At 49.9% G+C, this 21688-nt stretch overlaps 2 protein-coding genes and 1 long non-coding RNA gene across 6 annotated transcripts in view; 2 read left to right on the forward strand and 1 right to left on the reverse strand.

Annotated features, from left to right (window-relative positions):
• The first annotated feature begins 186 nt into the window (after positions 1–186).
• On the forward strand, positions 187–5148 carry LOC115607911. Its single transcript, XR_003991389.1, has 3 exons — positions 187–413; positions 1891–1983; positions 4855–5148. It is a non-coding gene; the product is annotated as an uncharacterized LOC115607911 (long non-coding RNA).
• Positions 5149–9822: 4674 nt separating this feature from the next.
• NKX1-2 (NK1 homeobox 2) lies at positions 9823–13375 on the reverse strand. The gene is made up of 2 exons (XM_030488114.1): positions 12952–13375; positions 9823–12083 (listed from the first exon to the last, which is right to left on the reverse strand). The coding sequence occupies exons 1-2, from the start codon at positions 13373–13375 to the stop codon at positions 11518–11520; spliced, it is 990 nt and encodes a 329-aa protein (XP_030343974.1). The 3' UTR covers positions 9823–11517.
• A 3559-nt stretch (positions 13376–16934) lies between these two features.
• The window catches only part of LHPP (phospholysine phosphohistidine inorganic pyrophosphate phosphatase), a 79636-nt gene continuing 74882 nt past the window's right edge, over positions 16935–21688 (forward strand). For all 4 annotated transcript variants that reach the window (XM_030485744.1, XM_030485746.1, XM_030485747.1 and 1 more), the window contains exon 1: positions 16935–17161. In XM_030485744.1, the coding sequence (XP_030341604.1) occupies positions 17043–17161 (119 nt within the window). In that variant the 5' untranslated portion in view covers positions 16935–17042. The remainder of the gene's footprint in view (positions 17162–21688) is intronic.

The following is a 21688-nucleotide window of genomic DNA, read 5'->3' on the forward strand; positions in this document are numbered from 1 at the left end:
CTGATTGGCTACCGCGGGTGATTGGCAGCCTCCACCCCCCTGCCCGCTCTCCCATTCCCCGGCCCTCCCGCCCGCGACCGTCTCCCATTGGTGGGGCCGCGAGCACACCCCGCGGTCAGCCAATCAGGATGGGGCGCCGGCACACCCGAGCAGCACGGCCCCGCCCACTTGGCCGTTGGCCGCCTTCCCTCAGAGCCGCCGCCTCAGCCCTTCCCTCGGGCCGGGGCCTCGGGCTCCGCTCGGCTCTAACGGCGGCTTCGGGGCGATGGTTGCACCCACAGAACCCCCTCCCTGGCAATGTGGGGCGAACAGAGCGCCCTCCGGCCCGGTTTCACCTCACAGTCGGCTCCTCCGTTGTGCCAGTCGGCCCTTGGCCGCGCTTGCTCCCGTCTGGGAAGCTGCTGTAGGAAGGGGTGAGCACGGGAATAAAAACCTGAGAGGGAAAACATTCCTGGAAATGGGAAGTGTGTGGGATGACTGTGTGAGCTGGATGCTGCTCGTTGTCCTGGGGGCTCCCTGCATGGGCAGCACCGTCTGCAGGGCATAGGATCATGGAATGGTTTGGGTTGGAAGGGATCTTAAAGCTCATCCAGTTTCAACCCTCTGCCATGGGCAGGGACACCTCACGCTAGACCATGTCAACCTGGTCATAGCTCCCCTCTGATAAATATGAGGTATTTTATGAGATAAATTTTCACCAAAGCTGCATTTGAGCTTTTCCCTGATTTTCTTACACTTGTGGCTTACAAATAACTTAAAATAATAGGGAGTCACTAAGCTTTACTAATGATTTCCTCACAGAGCTCCTGTGCCAACTGTTCTCTGCCCACGTGTAGATTGCACCAACTTCCTCTGCAGTTCCTCAGCATGGTACCATGCCAGGAGCAGGCTGCTGGTCCCTGCTGGTGCTGTGGCACTGATGGAGCCCCAGCCTTCACACCCTGCTGCCTTTGGAGGGATGGCAGCATGTAGGCAGTGAGGTCCATTAGAGGAGAGGCCAGCTTAGAGCTTTCATTAGGGAGGCAGCAGGTGAGCAGGGGCAGGCTGTAACTAGCCAGCACAACCCTGACCTTTCCCCAGGCTATATTACACTTGGAGAGCATTTTGTAACACCCAGAAAATCTGGGTGTTTGCAAGGAGCTGTGAGATGTGTTTGATAAATACCTACTGATTGTAATCCAAAAGAAACACACTGAGAATATTTCACTTTTTATATTACAGACCTCACTGGGGGGACCCCAAAATCCATCAGTCTTACAGTGATAACTTCCAGCTGCTTCTTGCTTTTTGTTCTTCAATTATCCTGACAAGTTTATCACTGTTGGATAACAGTTTATTTTCTCCGCAAAGAAAACACGCTCTCCAAGGTTGATGTGCCATTTGCATGTCTTCCCTGCAACCCTACAACTGAAAATACTCCTGAATCTTCTTGTCTCTTCTAACCAAATTGCCCAAACCTCGGATGTCAGGGAGCAGCATTGCTCATGAGTTTGAAGAGCAATGCCCTCAGAGAAAACATTCCCAGCGTGCAGTCAGCTTGATGCAGCAAGGGTTGGGAGCAGAACAGATGATGCTGTGCTCTTTGTAAATACACATACACTTAGGCTCAATTTGCTAATGTAGTTATATCTCTCACTAGATATAAACTAGATAGAGTGCTCTACATCTGCTGCCAAAGCCGAATGCATAAAGCATTCAAAAGGTTGTGCCTTGGGTGCTAAATTGCAAAACACATTTCACAGTCATTATTGAATGAATACATGGTTGTACTGTGCCAAGTTTTTAAGTCCAGAAGCAGTTATTATCTATTATTATCTTTATGATTTTTTTTTTTTGGTGGAATGCCTAAAATTTTAAGGCTGAAAATGTGTTTATTGTTTTAATTTTAAGCACTCTCCTGGAGTCCTTCATCCAGCTCTGGAGCAACAGCACAAGAGGGACATGGAGCTGTTGGAGCGAGTTCAGAGGAGGCCACAGAGATGGGTAAGTTTTATATAGGATCAGTGTAGTCCTGTTGTGGCTCATTTTCTTTCCTCCCTTTTTTGGGGGGGCACTTATCAAGACACAAGAAATATCCACTGTTCTTCTTTAAATGCTATCAAGTTGGGATTTTAAGCTGTTCACATTGTGCACAGTGGCAGCTATTACTGTAGATCCTGAAGCAGCTGCTCCCAGCTACACGTACTCTTTCCTGTATCTTCAAAAATGAAAGCAGCAGTTCAATGGGTACTGATTAGTTACCTGTAGATACCTAAAAGACTCCACATGGCTGTAACCAAGCTATGATAAACAGAAGACATGAAAGTTCACATTTTACAGGAATTTGCCCTGCAGAAAAGAAGAAAATCTTGACCTACTTGAGGAAAGAGGGTTATTAAAGTCATTTTGCTTATCCAGAAAATACAATTTGACATATAAGTAAACCATAAAGTTATAAGAAGGAACAAGTTAAGTCATGCCAGTTGTTAGGAGTAACTCTGCAGCTCTGTCTCTGGCAGAGGTGCTCATTGAAGTCGTCAGGAATTAGGGGGGAGGGGAGACTGAGGAATCCATCCCAGTTACTGTGGTTATTTGGAGGTAGGGACAATACAAGGGAATTACAGCCTGGGCCTCCTGAGTTGGTTTGGCTGCACAAGCTCAGAGAGTGCCAGGGATTAACATTCTGCTCAGGGGAGCCACTGAAGGCACTAACACAGTGAGTTTAACACTCTCTTAGCTCTGCTGCAGTGAGTGTCCAAAGTGCCTCAGCAGCTGATGTTCAGGCACATGGCACTGGTGTTCAATTCTTCAATGGCACAGTGGTTTCTTACTCAGCTCAGAGGAGGAGTTCCTTACCTCAAAGCAAGGCCTACACCAGTCAGCAGGTTGGATATGGAGTTCATCCAAGTCCTGAGGCTCAAGGTGCAAGTTCATGATTAGCTAAAACCAATGCACGTCTATGGTGCTGGCAGCAAGACAGACCCACCCCTGTTCCCACCTCTGGGAAAGCCACAAGGGTAGTCTTCACCCTTTCTCCTCTTGCTGAAACTGTGCTGCCACTCTCTGAGCCAAAGGCAGATTTTAAGGCAAACCTGGTGGTTAGCGTATTGCCCCGTAATACCAAACCTACACAGGGGTAATACTTTTCTGTGGGAGATGTCTCCTATTTGACAACGTGTGTCTGGAAAAGATCTCAGGGGAAGATGAAGGTGATCAGATACCAGTGGATGGGTGGGTGATTTCAAGAAATTTCTACTTGTACACTTCAATCTTTCATCTTCGTCAGTGAGAGTTGAGAATTGGGCTTGTTCAGCCTGGAGAAGAAAAGGCTCCTGAAGGGGAGACCTCAGAGCAGCTCCAGTGCCTAAAGGGGCTACAGGAAGCCTGGAGTGGGGCTTCGGACGAGGGCCTGTAGGGACAGGACAAGGGGAATGGCTTTAACCTGCCAGAGGGGAGATTGAGATGAGCTCTTAGGCAGAAGCTCTTCCCTGTGAGGGTGCTGAGGCGCTGGCACAGGGTGCCCAGAGAAGCTGTGGCTGCCCCATCCCTGGCAGTGTTCAAGGCCAGGTTGGACACAGGGACTTGGAGCAACCTGCTCTAGTAGAAGGTGTCCCTGCCCGTGGCAGGGGGTTGGAACTGGATGAGCTTTAAGGTCCCTTCCAACACAAACCAGTCTGGGATTCTATGACTCTATGAAGTTGATGCACATTTTCAATAGTGCCTTATATAGAAAAATGCTTTCCATGGCCCATGTTTGCATTATTCGGGTTATTTGCTGACAGCAGAATTCTACATTAAGACATTTCTTGCGGGAGAAGAAACTTGAGTCTTCCCTGCAGCACAGCCAGAATATTTTAAAGCACGGTGTGTCAGAACACAGGAGCAAATTGTAATGTGTGCAAAGCACATCTGCCTCTCACATTCAGTTAGAGATTTCTTTTTCAGCTCATATCTTTAAAGATAGTTTGGCAAAGCTTAGCACAACCCCCTCAAAATCACGCTGTTCCATTGGATAGAGGCAAGTTAACCCAGCTTAAAGCACCACAACAACCCTTAGAGCTGATATTCCTATGGCAATGGAAACGTTGAGCTATAGTTAATACTTATCCTCCCCGATTTGTGTGTTGGCTTATTTTACAGAGATTTCAACAAGACTCTGTTCGTTAGATGACAGCGTGGATAACTGAATTAAAGAATCAAAACAGTTTAAGTTATTGTCTTCAGTTAGGCATTGTTTCCAGTTTTGAACTTAGATTGGGTTATTTTCGGTTGCAGCTTATGTCCAGAGCCTTCACAGATGAGATGAGACATTTTATTTGTATGAAAAACCTAGATTGAAAGGTAAATTATAGGCTCTTCTATTTCTTGCCCTTGTAGCTAATGGAATGAAAGCCTTTATATATACATCTCTGGAGAGCAGCACATTCTATGGGCATTACACTACCAAGAAAACACACAGTTGAGAGAGTTTGGGAAAAACAACTATCAGCTGTACCAAGCCAGGTTAAAAGAGCTGCGTATCTCCAGCTCACTAGTGATGAGTGTTAGGTTTTTCTATAGTTGTGACATGCACCTCTGACAGTATGTGCCTGCAGTTCCTGCAGCAGCATGATCCAAGTGTGAGATCCATGAGAGCAGAAAGTGGGCAGGAGCCTGAGAATCCCCAGGACAATAAATGGCATTTTCTAGCATAGAAATCAGAAATGGTAAGGTAAAAACCAAAGAAAACCTGAGTGAGGTTAAGTCAGTTTGAATTTCAGGCTTTCAAATGTCTCATACGTGAGCTTGCTTTTCCTTGTACAAATGTAGTTTGATTTGGATCCTGCAAGACCTTCTGCTTCCTGACCTCCATTCTTCATTCTTGGATTTTGTCAGGACAGTGATTTCTGGAAAAGACAACAACTTTACCTCCGGACTTTCAGAACCTGACCCAGATGGCAGCTATAATTGTGATGAGAGCACAGAAAAAATGAACATAAATACATCCAACTGTGTAATAAGAATAAATACCTTGTCAATTTGGTTAATGTCAGGATTGAGCACTGAACATCTGGATGTACTTTATCTCAGGAGCTGGGAAACTCTTCTCAGGATTGTACCAGGGCACATCCCCACCATGTCCTGCAGTTCAAGTGTTTGACGTTGCTGCAGCAGAGATTGCTGATCTTGCTAAGTGCAGAGCACTCGTGTGCTCAGGGCTGCTGGAGTCTCAACCTGAAGAACTTACATAATGCCTCGGCCAAGTCAGACTTTAACTTGGTGTCATTGCAGTAAAAGATTAGCAAGGGGACCTATTGCATCATCTGCCTCCTGTCATTCCCTCAGGATGACATGTGGCAAGTTCCTGAACTTCGCCATTCAGGACTTTAAATGAGCCTTAGATTTTGTAGAATAGCAGATAGTTCAGGAAACAACAGGCTTTCTTGATACATGTTTAGGACAAAAGACTTTGAAGTCCATTGTTTTAAAATAATTTCTTTCATAGAATCACAGAATGGTTGGGGTTGGAAAGGACCTTAAGATCATCCAGTTCCAACTCCCTCCCATGGGCAGGGACACCTCACCTAGACCTAGATCTATGTCACCCAAGATAATAATTGTTGTCAGAAATGACATAGCTTGAGGTACCAGAAGTATGGAAAGCATATGCCAAAAGGAAGTAAGACCTTCAGAAAGCAGAAAGACCTTGACAGAAATGACCTGCTCTTAAACTATCATATGGTGTTCCTTCGAAGGGACACACAAACTAGTAAAGCATTTAATCCACTCTTTGCTCTCTGGGGCTCATTGACTATTTCTCCAAACAAATGCTCTTCTGAGGCAGTTCCAGTGAAGTGCAGCATTTCTTGGATTCAGCAATACCTGGGACTTCCAGTGTGATTCAGTGGGAGGGACTGAACGATAAGAAAAGCTATCAGGCTAATGGCCACCAACAAACACTAAACAAGAGGTGTCAGCACAGGTATTGAGTGTTGGGACATCATCATAGGACTGACCTAACCTGAGAGGACAAGGTGCAACTCACCTGACTCTAATTCATCACATCAGGTTCTTAAAGATCTACAGATACAAAACCTGATATCTTTTAAGGTTCCCATTTTGCAATGTCTATGGATCTCTCTATATTCTCCTTTTAAAAAGATAAATGAGTGTTTAATCTAGGATTGTAGAATCTTGAAATGATTTGGGTTGGAATATCATAGAATCCTAGAATTCCAGACTGGTTTGGGTTGAAGGGACCTTAAAGCTCATCCAGTTCCAACCCCCTGCCATGGGCAGGGACACCTTCCACTAGAGCAGGTTGCTCCAAGCCCCTGTGTCCAGTCTGACCTTTAAGACTTCTTTCTTTAGAAAATAACAGTAGATGAACTTCCATGATCAAAGCTACTGTACCAAATCAGTATGTGTAGGAAGGAGTAACATCTTCTATTTGTACTGATTTATATCTTGTACACAGATCTGGTATCTGTAATTATTTTCAGTATGTCAGAGGCTGCTCAGTGGAAAAGCATGAATCTGGGATACTTGTGACATCCCTCTGCAGTGTTGCAATGTGCCTCAGCCCCATTGTTAATTACATTTTTCACATGGCATTACACAGAATGTAGAAAATGAGGTGATCAGCTTGAGAAAGAAGCTCGTTTAGGAGCTCTTCAGTGTTTGAAGGGGAAAATCGAAGAGAAATTGAGTTTAATACTTTGTGAAGCAAAGGCAGTGTTGCTAGAGGCTACATGAATCACAGCAACCACAAAACAGCTCCTGTGAATAAAACAGGAGAGGTGCCAACAGAGAGGGTAAAGCAAACCTGTAACATGCAGCTTGTAAAGTAGCTGAACACATCATTATCTTCCCAGAAACTTTTACTGAGCACACTGCCAGCAACAGGACCCAGAGCATGAGTTTCCCATGTCAAGAAAGTGCTTTTCAAGGTGACTTCAGCTGGTCCTGGAGTCATACTGGAAAACAAATAAATGCGGTCAGGTCTAGTGATGCAAGAACCCCACTATCAATTTTTCCTCAGGAGGATCTCACCCACCAAATATTTTGCTAGACGTCTGGTCTGCCTGTGAGCTGTAAAGCTGCTGGAGATCAGACTTTGATCTCATTCTGAACTGGTGGATGGGACCAATTCCATCATTCCTGAGTCACCTGACCACTTAGTGGGCTGATGAGGCATTTAATAGATCAGCTGTTGTATTTTGTGAGGCCTGTGATGAACACATGTGTACCTTGACTTTCATCGCTGCTCTGAACGTGGTATACAAGTGGCAGATTGCTAAAGAGATGGTGTTTATGAAATGAGGTGAACAAAACAAAGGGCCTAACTGCTGGCCTGAGCATACCACGACCAGGTTTGCACGTACCTGTTGTGATATGTGTCACAGAAAATGAGGAAGGATTAGATAGCAACGTGTCTAAAGGGGCCTCAACCTGCTTTGTGCCTATCCTACAGAGAAACTGCTGGCTGGAATCCAGCCCACAGTAACTGAGTTTGAAATGTTTGCCACGTTCCCTATGGCAGATCTTCCTAGTCAACACCTTCTGTAGTAAGAGCAAGGAGCTCCTTTAGTCCAGAGAGAGCTACCTGGAGCCCGTGAGGCAGGTGATAGAGAGAACAGCCACAGCAAACCTCCATGTTCACATCTCCTGCACGTCAGCCATTCCACACAGCACAGGAGCGTGTTTGTGGGTGAGGATGGCCAAAAGGACATTTGCCAGAAGACATCCCTATGCACCTCTGAACATAAATACAACCTGTGCTGCCATCAGGAGGTGAGACTTGCATGTTCCACAGTAACAACACAAATCAGTGGTCATGTCTCTTCGAAAGGAACTGTTCTCCCAGAGGAACAGCAGCAGAAGGCCTCTGAGGTCACTTTCTGCTTGCTCCTTGTCTTGAGTCTTCCCAGGCTCTCTCTACATGGTCCTACTCGATCTCAGTGAGGAGAAATACACAGGTGGATTCTATCCTCAGCTCAGGAACCTGTGTGTAGGTAGCACATGGCTTATTACAGATGTTTTAGCAAATAATAATGATGAGAGAGAGATAGTAAGAGAGAATAAGAGAGGGATTGCTAGGAAAGAAACAGACTTTAGTTTAATTCTCCAGTTACGTATTACACAACAAATCATGCTGGTTTTCTTCATGAGAAATGCTTATATATATTTTATCTGTCATTCCTCAGTGTATTTAATTGTTCAGTCTATTCTTCAGATTTGCAAACTCAACTGTATGAATTGTTTGGGGTTTTTTTCTCAACTACAGATCTGAAAGTCTGGTTAAATTGAGGTTTCTGACACTGTTAGATGTGATGTCATGGTGTGATGCACTTCTTTCATCAACAGAAATGAAGTTCATTTCCCCAGTGCTTTTGTGGTCCTCAGACCATTAATGTTGCCTGTGTAGAGAAAAGGTATGAAAGAAGAAGGTTTTTGTGCAGAGATGAACATCGTGAGCCAAGAGCTTTCCCTTCCTGCAGCTGAAGCACAGCACATGCTTCTTGCTGTCCTCTGATGCCCCAAGTATATGCCATTGCTGGAGGTGAGATTTCAGACCCAGTGCCCCAGCTGCTAAGTTATGTTCTGGAGTAGAAATGAAAGGGTCTAAGTAAAGCTTTACTCAAAGGTTACCAGTGGTTTGGGCAGTCTGAAACCCAGCAGTTGGTGCCTGCTCACTGCAGACACTTATTATGGACTATACAGTGCAATGAGGGAGGCAACAACTTTCCTGTTCCCTCTGGAGCAATTCTCTTTGAATTCAAAAACTCTTTTAATATAGATGCATTTTGGTTGCTTTTTATACATGGAACTTACTTGTGATTCCCTCTCACATCTCTGTTCAGCTGTAAGGAAAATCAATTTTTGTCTATGCCTGAAAATATTACACAAATCTGTGCTCAGAATGGTTAGAGATAATTGATACTCAGGGGGGCTTTCCCAAAAGTGTTACCAATGCAAATAGCATAATCTGGACAGTGTGGTGTTTAACAGCAATTGCTGTTTCCAGGGCTGCTTTGAATTGCTGCTGTAGTAAGTGGCCACTCAGCACATCCCCAATTAAAAGCTCAAAAGCTCACTCACCTGAGTGCCGCAAAGCAGGAGGACTTGGAAGCACTTAGCCAGAAAAGCTGTGGTGGCCTGGGATCAGCGCTATGCAGCACCCTTCCGACACTGTGCAGAGGTGTGAGTCGTGCAAAGTGGGAACCGTGACTGGTACCTTCTCTGGAATGAACCCTACAACATCTTTGTGAAGCTGGGCTGTAGAAGTGACCTGACGGAGTGATGGCGAAAAAGGCATTGCCTGCCTGGGAATCAAGTATTCCAATTTCCTATAAAGCGGATGGAGTTGGGCCAAAGGCAAAATTGCTGGTGAGCCAGAGGGCCTTGAGAGGTTTATGAACAGCAAAACTACAGCCTCACGGTGAAGAAGTTCCTAATATCTAATCTAAGTCTACCCTCTGTCAGTTGAAAGCCATTCCCCTTGTCCTGTCATATGACAAATGACCTGGCACAAGTCTGTTTTTTTCCACCAGAGATTACACATTAGGCAGAAGCTCTTCCCTGCGAGGGTGCTGAGGCGCTGGCACAGGGTGCCCAGAGGAGCTGTGGCTGCCCCATCCCTGGCAGTGTTCAAGGCCAGGTTGGACACAGGGGCTTGGAGCAACCTGCTCTAGTGGAAGGTGTCCCTGCTGCTGGCAGGGGGTTGGAGCTGGATGAGCTTTAAGATCCCTTCCAACCCAGACCAGGCTGGGATTCTGTGATTCTATGGGTACAGGCAGCCAGCAAGGGACAGCAGGTTGTTGGCAGCATTGCACCCCAATGGTGCAGACACCAGGACTGCTGGTTCAACAGCAGCTCCAGCGGTACAGAGTGGTTGTAATGACTCCACCTTTTATAACTCTAACTTAACCCAAATTACAGTTAAAAAGTTACTGTAATTAACCTGCAAGTAAATACATTCATACAGTAGTTACGACTTCCAAATCCATGACCTGAGGAGACTCATGTTTTGTTCATAGCTAGGCAAACAGTGGAGAAGAAACTGATACCTCCCCTGCGGCATGGAAAGCCCACTGCAGGCCATTCCGGTTCCCCAGGACTGGCCTTGTGGGTTCCACACCCCTGCTCCCGGCAAAGCTGGAAGTCAGGAAGACGATTTTGGGAAGAGAGGGGTGTCCCATGAAGCCCCCCTAACAGCCAGCCCAGAGGGGGTGAGGTGCCACCTGCATTCATGGACACAGGGCACTGTCAGTATCCGCACCCAGCAGCCCACGAAGCAAACACCACTTCATCCCGGTACAATTAAAACCAATTCAACATGGAATAATTTAAAAACCCTTTTTATTTAGACAGACACAAGAGCCAGATAGGATTTATGAACTCAGGTTTTTTGGTTGGAGAGCCAATGTGTACTTTAAAGCATCGCAACAGAGCGAGAGGACACAGTCTTGAACAGCATGTTGCAATAATGTGGAGAACTGCATGAGACAGACTTTTTTAAGCCAATTACTCCCCATCCACTCAGGGACAGATAACCCCCAGCTAGAATTCCTTTTCATCCCGGTGCTTGGAACGATGAAGATGAAATGTGATTTTCCCTTCTAACAACCACTCCAAACAGCAAAAGAAGAAAAAGCCTGTGTTTCTCTGTTATGGAAAATAGGTCTCGGCATGCTGGAACCTCTGTGTTTCACTTATTTTCTACCGCAAATGCCCTATTTTTAAAGGAATGAATAATGCAGTCGTGTTCTCTGAGTTATGGTTTCTTTCCCGCCTCATTTGACACTAATGCTGTGTTAGTACAAGAACAACTGTTCTCTGCAAAAAGAACGATCTTCAGACATCTCATCCGACACCTTTCAAGTCACTGGGAATGACCTGAAAGGAAGAGGTCCCACAGACCCATGGGCAGATTCCCTGCTCGTTGCCCAATGACATGGAGCTGCAGTTCCCTGCCTTCTCAGACAGGAAGGAAAACTCTCCTCCAGGTAGGAGACCAAGTGCACGGTGTGCAGTTTGCAGGTCACAAGTCAGGTAGGAGAATAAAACATGGGTCAAACAGGGCACAACTGAGTCGAAGGAGTGAATTCAGAGCAAATTCACAGCTAGGGGACATCTTCACTGGCAAGCATCCGTGGGATTTGAATTGTCCATGTCCACCATCACCTCATCAGCAGGATAACAGCAGTGGTAAGGAGTGCTCCCAAGCCCTTGGGGATTGAGACGTGTGCCGAGAAGCCAAACGTCAGCGAGGAGTGCTTTAAAAACCAACTCAGAGAAGAATCTGCAGGGAATTAGCACCGGGCATGTGTAAAGAGAGTCACAGTTCCCATCTCCAATACCTATAATTACATCTCGAGCGTGCTAATAAAATCCAGCGGTTACAGCGGGGCTTTTTCTCTTTCTCAATGTGCCTTAAACATGCTGCTGCGACGCTTAGAAAAGAAATGAACTTTCTTACACTTGAAATCGCCATGCAACCACCAGCAGGGAGGGCGCTGAGACCCGCACCCGGCCCCAGGCGGTCCCGCCGCCGCCTCAGAGGTGCGGGGCGTAGAAGGGGCCGAGGAACGCGGGGCCGAGGAAGGGCGTGAAGGTGCCGGCGCCCAGCGCGAAGGGGGCTGCCGGCGGCACCAGGACGTTGGCAGCGGCGTAGGAAGGGAAAGTCTGGAAGGGCAAAGCGCCGGGACCCGGCGGGCTGGGGCTGCCGCCGCCCGTCACCGCCGCCGTCGGGGATGAGGATGGGGCCGCCCCATCGGCGCCCGGGTGCTGCTTCTTCCACTTGGTGCGTCGGTTCTGGAACCAGATCTTCACCTGCGTCTCGGTGAGGCTGAGGGACAGCGCCAGGCTGAGGCGCTCGCACACCGACAGGTACCGCGTCGCACGGAACTTGTTCTCCAGGGCCACAAGCTGCTCGTAGGTGAAGGCCGTCCGCGCCCGCCGCGGCTTACCGCACCCCGGCTCGGCCCGCCGCCGCCTGCCGCCCCGCGGCGAGCCCGGCTCCTCCGCCGCGCCCGGGCGGGCTCCGCACCCGGACCCGCTGCCGTCCCCGGCCGGACCCTCCTCGTCGCGCTCGGTGCCGCTCTCCACCGCGGGGTGCGCATCTAGGCGAGATGGCGGCGCTGGTCAGGGGGGGCCGCGCACCCTCCTCCCGCACCGCCCCGCAGACACCCCTCGGGACCCGGGTCTGCTCCTCCGGCACCCCCCAGAGCCATAAAATAAGGGAAATCGTTAAAACAAGATAAAGGTGAGGAGAACCCCCCCGCGCTCCCCGCTGTGCCACCGCACCCGCGGTAGGGAGGGGGGAAGCGGCGGTATGGATTTCTTCCCAATTAAAAAAGAAGTTATTAAAGTCCCCCTTGTGAAGCGAAATAAATCCCCTCCTCCCTCCCACTCCTCCCCATCCCCGCGCTAATGGAGTTTCAGATTTGCGAGGGCCGGATCGATAGATGTCATCTATTAAAGGTAAGTTTTAATCGAACAATATTAGGATCAGGCCGGGGGAAGGAGGTTTGAAGTGGGCACCTGCAAGCTGCGGGCAGGAGATAGGCGGGAGTCGGTAATAGGATATCGATCAACGGGAGCTCAGGCATCCTCCGGTGGGGACGGGCTGAGCAATTACCCAGCCGGCCTGCCAGGGCAGCCCCTCCGTACCCCAGCGCCGGGCAACGGGGCCGCCGCCGCCGGGGGCAAGAGCCGGCGCCGGGATGGGGCGGACATGAGGATGCCTCAGGAGCCGGGGTGGACGGACACACACCGAAAACTTTTCCCTTCGCACCATCCAGGCTTCAAATCCAGCTCCAGCCCTCCCCTTCCCCCGCGCTGCCCATTCCATCCTCGTGCGGGAGCCCCGCACTGGGATCCCGCACCGGGAGCGCACCCCGAGGGACCGGGAATGGGGGTCCCGTCCGCCGGCGCCTCCACCTGCTCGCCCCGCCAGCGCCGGCCGGAGAAACTCGAGCGCGTTCCTACCATGTGCCTCTAGTTTATTCCTCTCGCTGCCGGGAGCAGCAGCGTCTTTTCCTACTTCAACTCTTCCCAAACTTTTCTCCCGCTCGCCCGAGCGGGGGGCGCTGCCCCAGCTCCCCGCGGCCGGTTCGCTTCTCCTGCTGAATTTCTGAGGATCCAGGATGTCTAAGATGGAGAAGGAGATTTTATGATGGATGGGGGCCGCCTTGCCCCCGCGGTCCGGGCATTCCGGCATTCCCCCCCACCCTCCGCGCTTCCCGGAGACCTGCTGGCTCCCAGCGCGGAGCCGGCGGAGGCTGCGCGGGGCCGGGCCGCCTCCCGAGCCGCACGGCGGGGCGCTGGGCGCGGAGTGAGCGCCGGGGAGGAGGGTCGGGAGGGGAGGGGAGGGCGGCGGCGGGGGGGGCAGAGGAGGGGGCAGCGCAGCCATTGGCACGCCGCCCCCGAGCCCCCTCCCCGCCGGCTCCGTTCTTCCGTCCCTCAACCCTTCCATCCCTCCATCCTCCCATCTCTCCATCCCTCCGTTACTCCATCCTTCCGTCCCTTCATCCCTCCTCCCTCCATCCGTTGGTTACTCCATCCCTCTGTCCCCCATCCCTCTGTCCCTCATCTCTCCGTCCTCCCATCCGGCTGTCCCCTTATCCCTCTGTCCCTCCGTCCTCCCATCCCTCCATCACTTCATCCCCCTGTCCGCCCCATCCCTCTGTCCCTCCATCCCTCCGTCCTTCCGTCCCTACATCCCTCCGTCCTTTATCCCTCTGTCGTTTATCCCTCCGTCCCCCATCCCTCCATCCTCTCATCCCTCCGTCCTTCCATTACTCCATCCCTCTGTCCCTTATCCCTTCCTCCTCCCATCCCTCTGACCCTTCATCCTTCCATCCGTTCTTCCCTCATCCCTCCATCCGTCTGTCCCTCTGTCCCTCCATTCCTCCTTCCCAGCCTCCCTGCAGCCAGGCTTTCCCATTCCCTGCCCCAGGCTGGGTGGAGGGATGCACTGGGGGCAGACGGGAGCCCTGGCTGAAGGGTGTCACTGTGCCTGGAGCTGCTGTCCCCTGGGGTCCTTCTCCACCCCCCCACTGACCCCTGTGCAGCCCCCGGCTCAGCAGTGGTCCTCAGCCTCGTGTCTCAAAGAGACAGAGAGAGGAGGGACAGCTCCTGCATCCCTCTGCTGCTCCAAGCAGGCTCCAGGATCAAAATGCTCTGCTCTTTCAGATGGGAAATGGTTTTTAACTGGCAGAGGGTATATTTAGATTAAATATTAGGGAAAGGATCTTCCCTGTGAGGGTGCTGAGGTGCTGGCACAGACTTTTCCCAGAGAAGCTGTGGCTGCCCCATCCCTGGCAGTGTTCAAGGCCAGGTTGGACACAGGGGCTTGGAGCAACCTGCTCTAGTGGAAGGTGTCCCTGCCCGTGGCAGGGGTTGGAACTGGATGAGCTTTGAGGTCTCTTCCAACACAAACCAGTCTGGGATTCTATGAAACTACAGGGAGAAATGAGCAACTCTTCATTTTGGGGCAGCTCAGGGCTGGTCTGGTTCAGACCCTGGGCCAAGGGCTGGCCTGAACCAAAGCTCACCCAGTGAGTAGGCAGAGAACCTGAGGCATGCGGTGCTGGACAAGCACTTGCCCCATGGATCAGCCTCCTGACAGACCCTCCTTGCTCTGAGTGGAGACACTTCATTGTCTGTTCAGCCTGTAATGGGACAGGGTGAGCAACAGCACGGCAAGCCTCTGCCCTGGGCCAGTCCATGGCCGCTGGTAGCCAGCTGTGCTTATTATAAACTTGCTGGTGTTGTATTTCTGCACATCTGTATCTGCTCAGGAGGAAGCCTTTCCTTCTCCTTAGTATCTCTGTTTGTTGGTGCTGTGAGTCCGGCTGTGGTGTGGATGAAGGAAGAGGCACTCTGCAGCTGGAGAAGGCAGCCCTCAGTGGGAATCTGCTGCTTCTGCTTTTATCCCTCCCTAGGAAGAGGTGCAGAGCACAACCCTCTTCCTATTATGGGTGTCTCAGCAGAGCTGGGCTTTCTGTTTGTTGTTGCAAAGGCACAGGCCTTAAGATAACAGGAAAAACAGAGGATGAGATGAAGATGTTCAGGGTGATGTAATTACAAGTAATTCATAGGATCCCAGCCTGGTTTGGGTTGGAAGGAACCTTAAAGCTCATCCAGTTCCAACCCCCTGCCACAGGCAGGGACACCTTCCACTAGAGCAGGTTGCTCCAAGCCCCTGTGTCCAACCTGGCCTTGAACACTGCCAGGGATGGGGCAGCCACAGCTTCTCTGGGCACCCTGTGCCAGCGCCTCAGCACCCTCACAGGGAAGAGCTTCTGCCTCAGAGCTCATCTCAGTCTCCCCTTTGGCAGGTTAAAGCCATTCCCCTTGTCCTGTCCCTACAGGCCCTTGCCCAAAGCCCCTCTCCAGGTTTCCTGGAGCCCCTTTAGGCACTGGAGCTGCTCTAAGGTCTCCCCTTCAGGAGCCTTCTCTTCTCCAGGCTGCCCCAGCCCAGCTCTCTCAGCCTGGCTCCAGAGCAGAGCTGCTCCAGCCCTGGGATCAGACTACAAATATTTCTAGTTGAGTTGTGTCTGCAGGAGCCAAGAAGGTAAATTGTCGCACTGGACTCATCTGAGACACATCCAAACATCACCGGTTTAACACGTGCACACACCCCAGCACACAAACACGTGTGTGCAACGGCACACATGGAATCCCTCACCCTCATGGATCAGTTTTAGCAGTCTGTTTGAAGTTGATCCGTTTCCCAGCTCCAGCATTAAAATTCCACCCGAGTGCTGTCTTTAAATTGCTTTGATGCTAGGTGGGTTTCAACCCTGACCTGTCCTGACGGCAAGTGATGGCTGTAACAAGCTGCGGATCAATATTCATAGCGGGTGTCCTGGGCTGATAACACCATCCAAGACAATGTTCGCTATCGGTGGAGACAGCTGAGATATTGCACCATTAGGAATGTTGTTTTAAATAACCTGCTCCATTTCTGGGTCTATTTAATGAATTTCACAGTTTAGATATTATCTTTATGGAGGAGCCAGAGGCTATTCCAGAAGCAGTGATGCAAATCTGTTGTGCTTGGATTTTCTTAACGTGGACTATAATTCCACCACAGATCCTTATATATTCTGGGAATCGTGGCATGCTATTGATAATATTAGCAATAAGAAAGCATTTGGACTTTATCGAGGGGGAAAACAATATTATCTGTAAAGCTGTATCACAATTGATAACATCTTATCTGTGACTCTGCAAGTCTTTATATGGCAAGACAGTGTTTTTTCCTCTGTTGTCTGTCTGTATGCAGTGCCGGGCAGGGATGAGAAGATGCCATCGAGGCAGGGCACAGCCCTGTCAGCTTTCTGGCTGAGCTGACACCGGTGTCCTCAGGCTTCTGCCGCCATGTGGTTGATGCCTTGCTCCCCAAATCCTGCCCTGCTGCAGCCCCCCCAGACCCGCTTATGTGAAGCTGTCACCGAGGGTCTGGAGCACCTCCAGGAGTGACAAAAGCAGGGTGGATTTTGAGGAAGACATCCTTGTTGCTTTCCACAGCCTCTGACCCAGGCAATGTCCTTCCTCCGGACATGATGTCTTCCCTGTGAGAGTGCTGAGGCGCTGGCACAGACTTTTCCCAGAGAAGCTGTGGCTGCCCCATCCCTGGCAGTGTTCAAGGCCAGGTTGGACACAGGGGCTTGGAGCAACCTGCTCTAGTGGAAGGTGTCCCTGCCCGTGGCAGGGGGCTGGGACTGGATGAGCTTTAAGCTCCCTTCGACCCAAACCAGTCTGATGCCTGAGGGAGTTTGTTGCAAAGCAGAAGACATCCCCCCCGCACTCGCTGCCTCGCCGGGTCCATGCAGCCACCCTCCTGAGGTGCTTTAATAAAATTAGCCCATTAATTGATAACCGGAGGCAGTTGCGCAGGGTGCGCAGTTTAACCGCGCTCTAGGCACCACCCTCCTCGGACTACATTTCCCAGCAGTGCCCGCGGCTCGGCTCCTCGGTTCCGTTCGGCCTCGGCTCGGTGCCTCGATTCGGCTCTGCTCGGCCGACTGGGTTTGGCTCTGCTGGGTTCGGCTCGTCCCGGCGGGCGGGCGATGGCGGCCTGGTCGCGGTCGGTGCGGGGCGTGCTGCTGGACATCAGCGGGGTCCTGTACGACAGCGGCGGGGACGGCGGCGGGACGCCCATCGCCGGCTCGGCCGAGGCCGTGCGCAGGTGGGTGACAGGCGGGGCCCGGCCCGGCACCGACCCCCTTCCCTGGAGCAGGGCGAAGCGGGGCCGGCGGCGTGCGGAGCTGCCCGGGCGGTGTGTGGGGACATGGCGGTGCGGACCGGGCGCCCCACAACAGCCACTGCGGGCCTGGCCCTGGCCTGTGGGGCTGCACCCAGAGGCGGCAGGATCAGGGTTAACCCCCCGGCTGCGCAGCCCTGCGGTTTAGCTGTGTGAAGGTGAGCGGGACAGCACAGCAAAGGGGAACGTGGTGCTTCACTTGGGTGTTTTTGAGGCTTATTTAAGGTGTAGGGGGTCTGCTGTCGCTGGGCTGATGGGGAAAGGAGCCTGGAGCAGCGCTGACAGATCATACCCTGATTGAGTTTCTGTTCACTGTCATCACCACACATGTAGCAGGAGCTGGTGGTACACAGGATGGCATGTTCCCCTGGTCATCACGTTTAACGTACTGCCCGCACTGGCATGGTGCTGCCCTAAATCAGTTAACTTTGCTCCAGGTTGGATACAGGGGCTTGGAGCAACCTGCTCTAGTGGAAGGTGTCCCTGCCCGTGGCAGGGGGTTGGAGCTGGATGAGCTTTAAGGTCCGCTCCAACACAAACCAGGCTGGGATTCTATGAAATTAGCTGGGACTTCCTGCAGAGAACTGACAACCCAGCAGACATGGAGAACTTCAGCGCTGCAGTTAATGATTGTAAGTGACTCGAAAGCAGAGTATTGTCGTGGTAAGTTACTCACCAGTGCCCACAGGTAGCAAACTCTTTAGTTTTTAGCTGGGTAATACAATCCAGTTAACAGAAGTGAAGTAACCACTTCTAGACAGACAGTGGTTTCACTCAGTGAACTTAACTAACTCTATTTAACTAGGTTGAAATGCCAGTGTGTCTGTATCAGCTTGACCGGAGGAGCAGGATGAGGCCAGAGGAGAGCAATGGCCACGGGGCCATCTTTGTTCAAAGACAGATATTGATTCGTGGGTCTGCTCTGCTGGAGGAGATCACGGGTTTCTGGAAGAGCCTTTGGCTCTCCATGGTGTTTAACTAACCCTCTGCAGAACATCCAGATCTGTTTCATGTAGTGAGTGCTGCTGTGTGTACCCCATTTGAAATGTGTGCATCTAAATGAGTTACTGATAGCCTTCTTGGTGAGCATCTCTGTGGCTTTTGTCTTCTGGGGCCACCCAGCACGGACACACTTGTGGCGAGTGCTTTATTAAGCAGGGAAATACGCAGCAAGAAATATTGAAATCAGTAAAATTAATCATATGAGTTTAGTTAAATATGTGCCTTAGTGTTGGTGGAGCTGCAATGGAAAAGGGAGAATGGGAGAAGATCAAATGTACAGACAATGTGCATTAATGTACGTTAATGTAGGGGGTGTTGGGTGAGGAGAAGCTCCCCATGACCTGGCTTCAGTGTGCGCTTGAGCCCAGAACCCCCCATGTGCTGGGCTGCACCCCCAGAGCGTGAGCAGCAGGTCAGGGAGGGGATTGTCCCCCTCTGCTGCGCTCTGGGGAGACCCCCCCTGCAGTCCTGATCCAGCTCTGGGGCAGCAGCACAAGAGGGACGCGAGTCCTCTGTCGTGCAGGACAGTGTTGAACGCTTTACACGTGTCCAGCTAGATGCCATCAGTTGCTTTGCCCCTTTTCAGCCTGTTTGCTGACTGCAAAGGGGCAGGCACTGCCTGTGCCAGCTGGTTTGTCAGTGAGGGAGAGTCCTCTCCTGCTCTCCATCTTCCAGAGGAGCACATCTTCCCGCCCTCCTCTCATTTCTTGCCAACAGGCACTTTCTGCTGGGACATGGCATATGCCGAGTATAGCATGGGATGGCCCAGATCATAGTTGGGACCTGAGGGCATGGCCAGCCCCAACATAAGTAACAACTACCTAATTACTGCTGGAGATAGATCATTCCTTTAAAACCCAAGACATATTCAACAATATCTGAACCACTTGTGACATTGTTTTTTTCTATAAGGTTTTTAAACTTTATTTTTCATTGCAGGCTGGTATTAGATAACTTTTGTCTCTGCATTTGCTGAAACCTCCTGTGTGGAGGCAACATTAACTGCAACTTATCTTACAGCAGTATTAGAAATACGGTGATGGAACAATGGTAAAACTTTGGCTTTGGGCTAAATGTAAGATATTCTTGGCTTTCTCTCGAAATCCTGGGAATGTGGCATTCATCTAAGTGGTTCATTATAATCATTTTGCTTGGGTATAGTCAAGGAGATGTATTTATCTGCCCTTAGGTTGGGTATAGTTCCAGCTCACACCATTTAAGATCTTTATTGACTCATTTTCCTATTGCCTGTTGGTCATTAAGAGTTGTGCCTATGTCATAGCACAGCTTGATGGTTTCAGGCAGATGGATTCAAGCTAAAAGCATCTCTTCTTTTAATGATTCATATCAATTACAAAGTCATAATTGCAAATAGCTGGGAACTTTAGAACTAACTCACATTGATATGTCTCTTAACAAAAGATCACGTCTTTAGTGCACATGTATAGGAGTCTTAAATACTGTTTTGGTAATTCATATTGCAGCTATGGACTCTGATAATATGACAGCTGACCTGTTCTCTTCAGCGTGTTCTTGCTACATCATCTCCCACACCATTTCAGCAATTAACTCAGTGTAAGAACATGTAATACACACCAATAAAGACCATAAATAAACACTTTGATTTGCAGTGAAGCCATTTCCACTTCTTTAAACTATACTTGCTGCATTATTTGCCTCGTTTTCAGCCAGATTCCGCAGTTACAGGAGTTAGTATTTGAGAGAGTAGCAATGTGATCTCTACCGGCAGAATTTGGCCAGTTTTATATTTATGATGCCTGCAGGGGGCTGGTTCTCTCTTGTTTCTTGGGTTTTAGGCAGCAGGATAGTCAGATGGAGCAGAAAAGGGACCAAAGGAGCTGATGGACACTGAAACATCCTAAGCAAGATGAGATCAGTTACACATTCCCCAGTGCTGTAGAGACCCTCTTGGGGAAAGCATCAGGAGTCACTGTTGAAGTTGGTACAACTTGTGATGAAACACACTGATACAACTGGGAAGGCTTTATTTATTGCTCACATATCTGCATCACCCAGAAATTTAAGTGTGAAGTATCTTAGGGTTCAGTCTGCACTGATGGGAATTGGTGAATCAGAGGCTGAAAGGATGAATCACAGAGTGTTTGTTGTACAGAGCTGACCGTCTGTGCTCAAGTAATGATAAAGTGAATCAGATCCTTTGTAACTCATCCAGACTATGGCAGACAGGCACCCATGTGCCTAAGGGCCCTGGCACCCCTGGTTTAACCCAGAACCAAGATGCCAGGAATGCCATTAAATCCACCAGGGACTGCTCATATTAACTTTAGGTGGGGATATTGGAGTGCTGGGTGACTGGAAAATCCAAGAGCAGCTTTATAAGATAAGGTGGCTCTTTAAAACTTCTAAACCCATGATATTTCTTGCTTGTTTAATTTACTGTAGCGTATGTTTTAATGAAGTTAAATAAAACACAGAGTTAAATAAAACCCACCTCTGAGTGTGTGCAGTTAACTGGCAGGCACCATGGAGCAGATTGGAAAGCCCATGGACAAGATCAGAAAGCCCATCGGTGACTTAAAGGCTTCTGCTGGAGTCAGCTTTAATAGTGCCTCTGCATGTGCTGTTATTGTCTTAACTGATTTACACAGCATTGACACGAGGTGAGCTATTCACTTTTTAGCTTACAAATAGCAGGGAGCTGGTCTCTTACAAGACAGAAGGTGGTTAAACAGCCATAAAAGATGTCAGGCTCTGCTCTGTTATTTGCATTTACAGCTGTGTGCTGATAGCGTTCCCATTAGCATATCCATATGAAAAGCACGCAGGAGTTGGACATTTACAACATCCTGTTGTTTGGCCAGGATAGTGCATCTGTTAGCACAACTTACTACAGGGTCCTTTAAAAGAGCAACGGAAATCTGGGGAGCAGGGAGGCTGGGGAGCAGCTGGACAGTCCTGTTGAAGTAAAATACCTGGAGAGTGTAACAAGGGGTGGGTTGGGAGGAGGACAAGCGGAACTGGAACTGTAAAGCAATTCAGCATGCAGGGGTTCGCCTGGGACAGTTGGGAGGTTACAAAGAGCCCTCTGGAAGTGTGCGTGTGACAAGGAGTAGGGAATCTTTGTTGTCACAGAAGATAAATGGAGCGTGGCTTAGCACGGTGTGTGCAGATGTTCAAAGTTTCAAGGCTCGCTGTGCCTTCAGGACATGCGGTAGCAAAGGAGTTGTTCCTCCTAGAAAGAGGCTTTCAAATAAACCATACAAACTCTTGTGCAAATATCCATTTGTTTGTCTTTGCACTTAACTCTTTGCCCTTTCTAGCCATGGATCCCAAAGAAGGGTAGTGTCACCTGCCCTTTCTGAAGCAGCAGAGACAGAAAGGTGAAGCACAGAGCCAGAAGGAGATCCAGGAGTTGATCCTCAGTGGCTGCAGTTATCACAGCTTCATTCCAATCTGTAACATTAACTA

The sequence above is a fragment of the Strigops habroptila genome, chromosome 5 (assembly GCF_004027225.2).
Source record: "Strigops habroptila isolate Jane chromosome 5, bStrHab1.2.pri, whole genome shotgun sequence".
Taxonomy (NCBI): Eukaryota; Metazoa; Chordata; class Aves; order Psittaciformes; family Psittacidae; genus Strigops; species Strigops habroptila.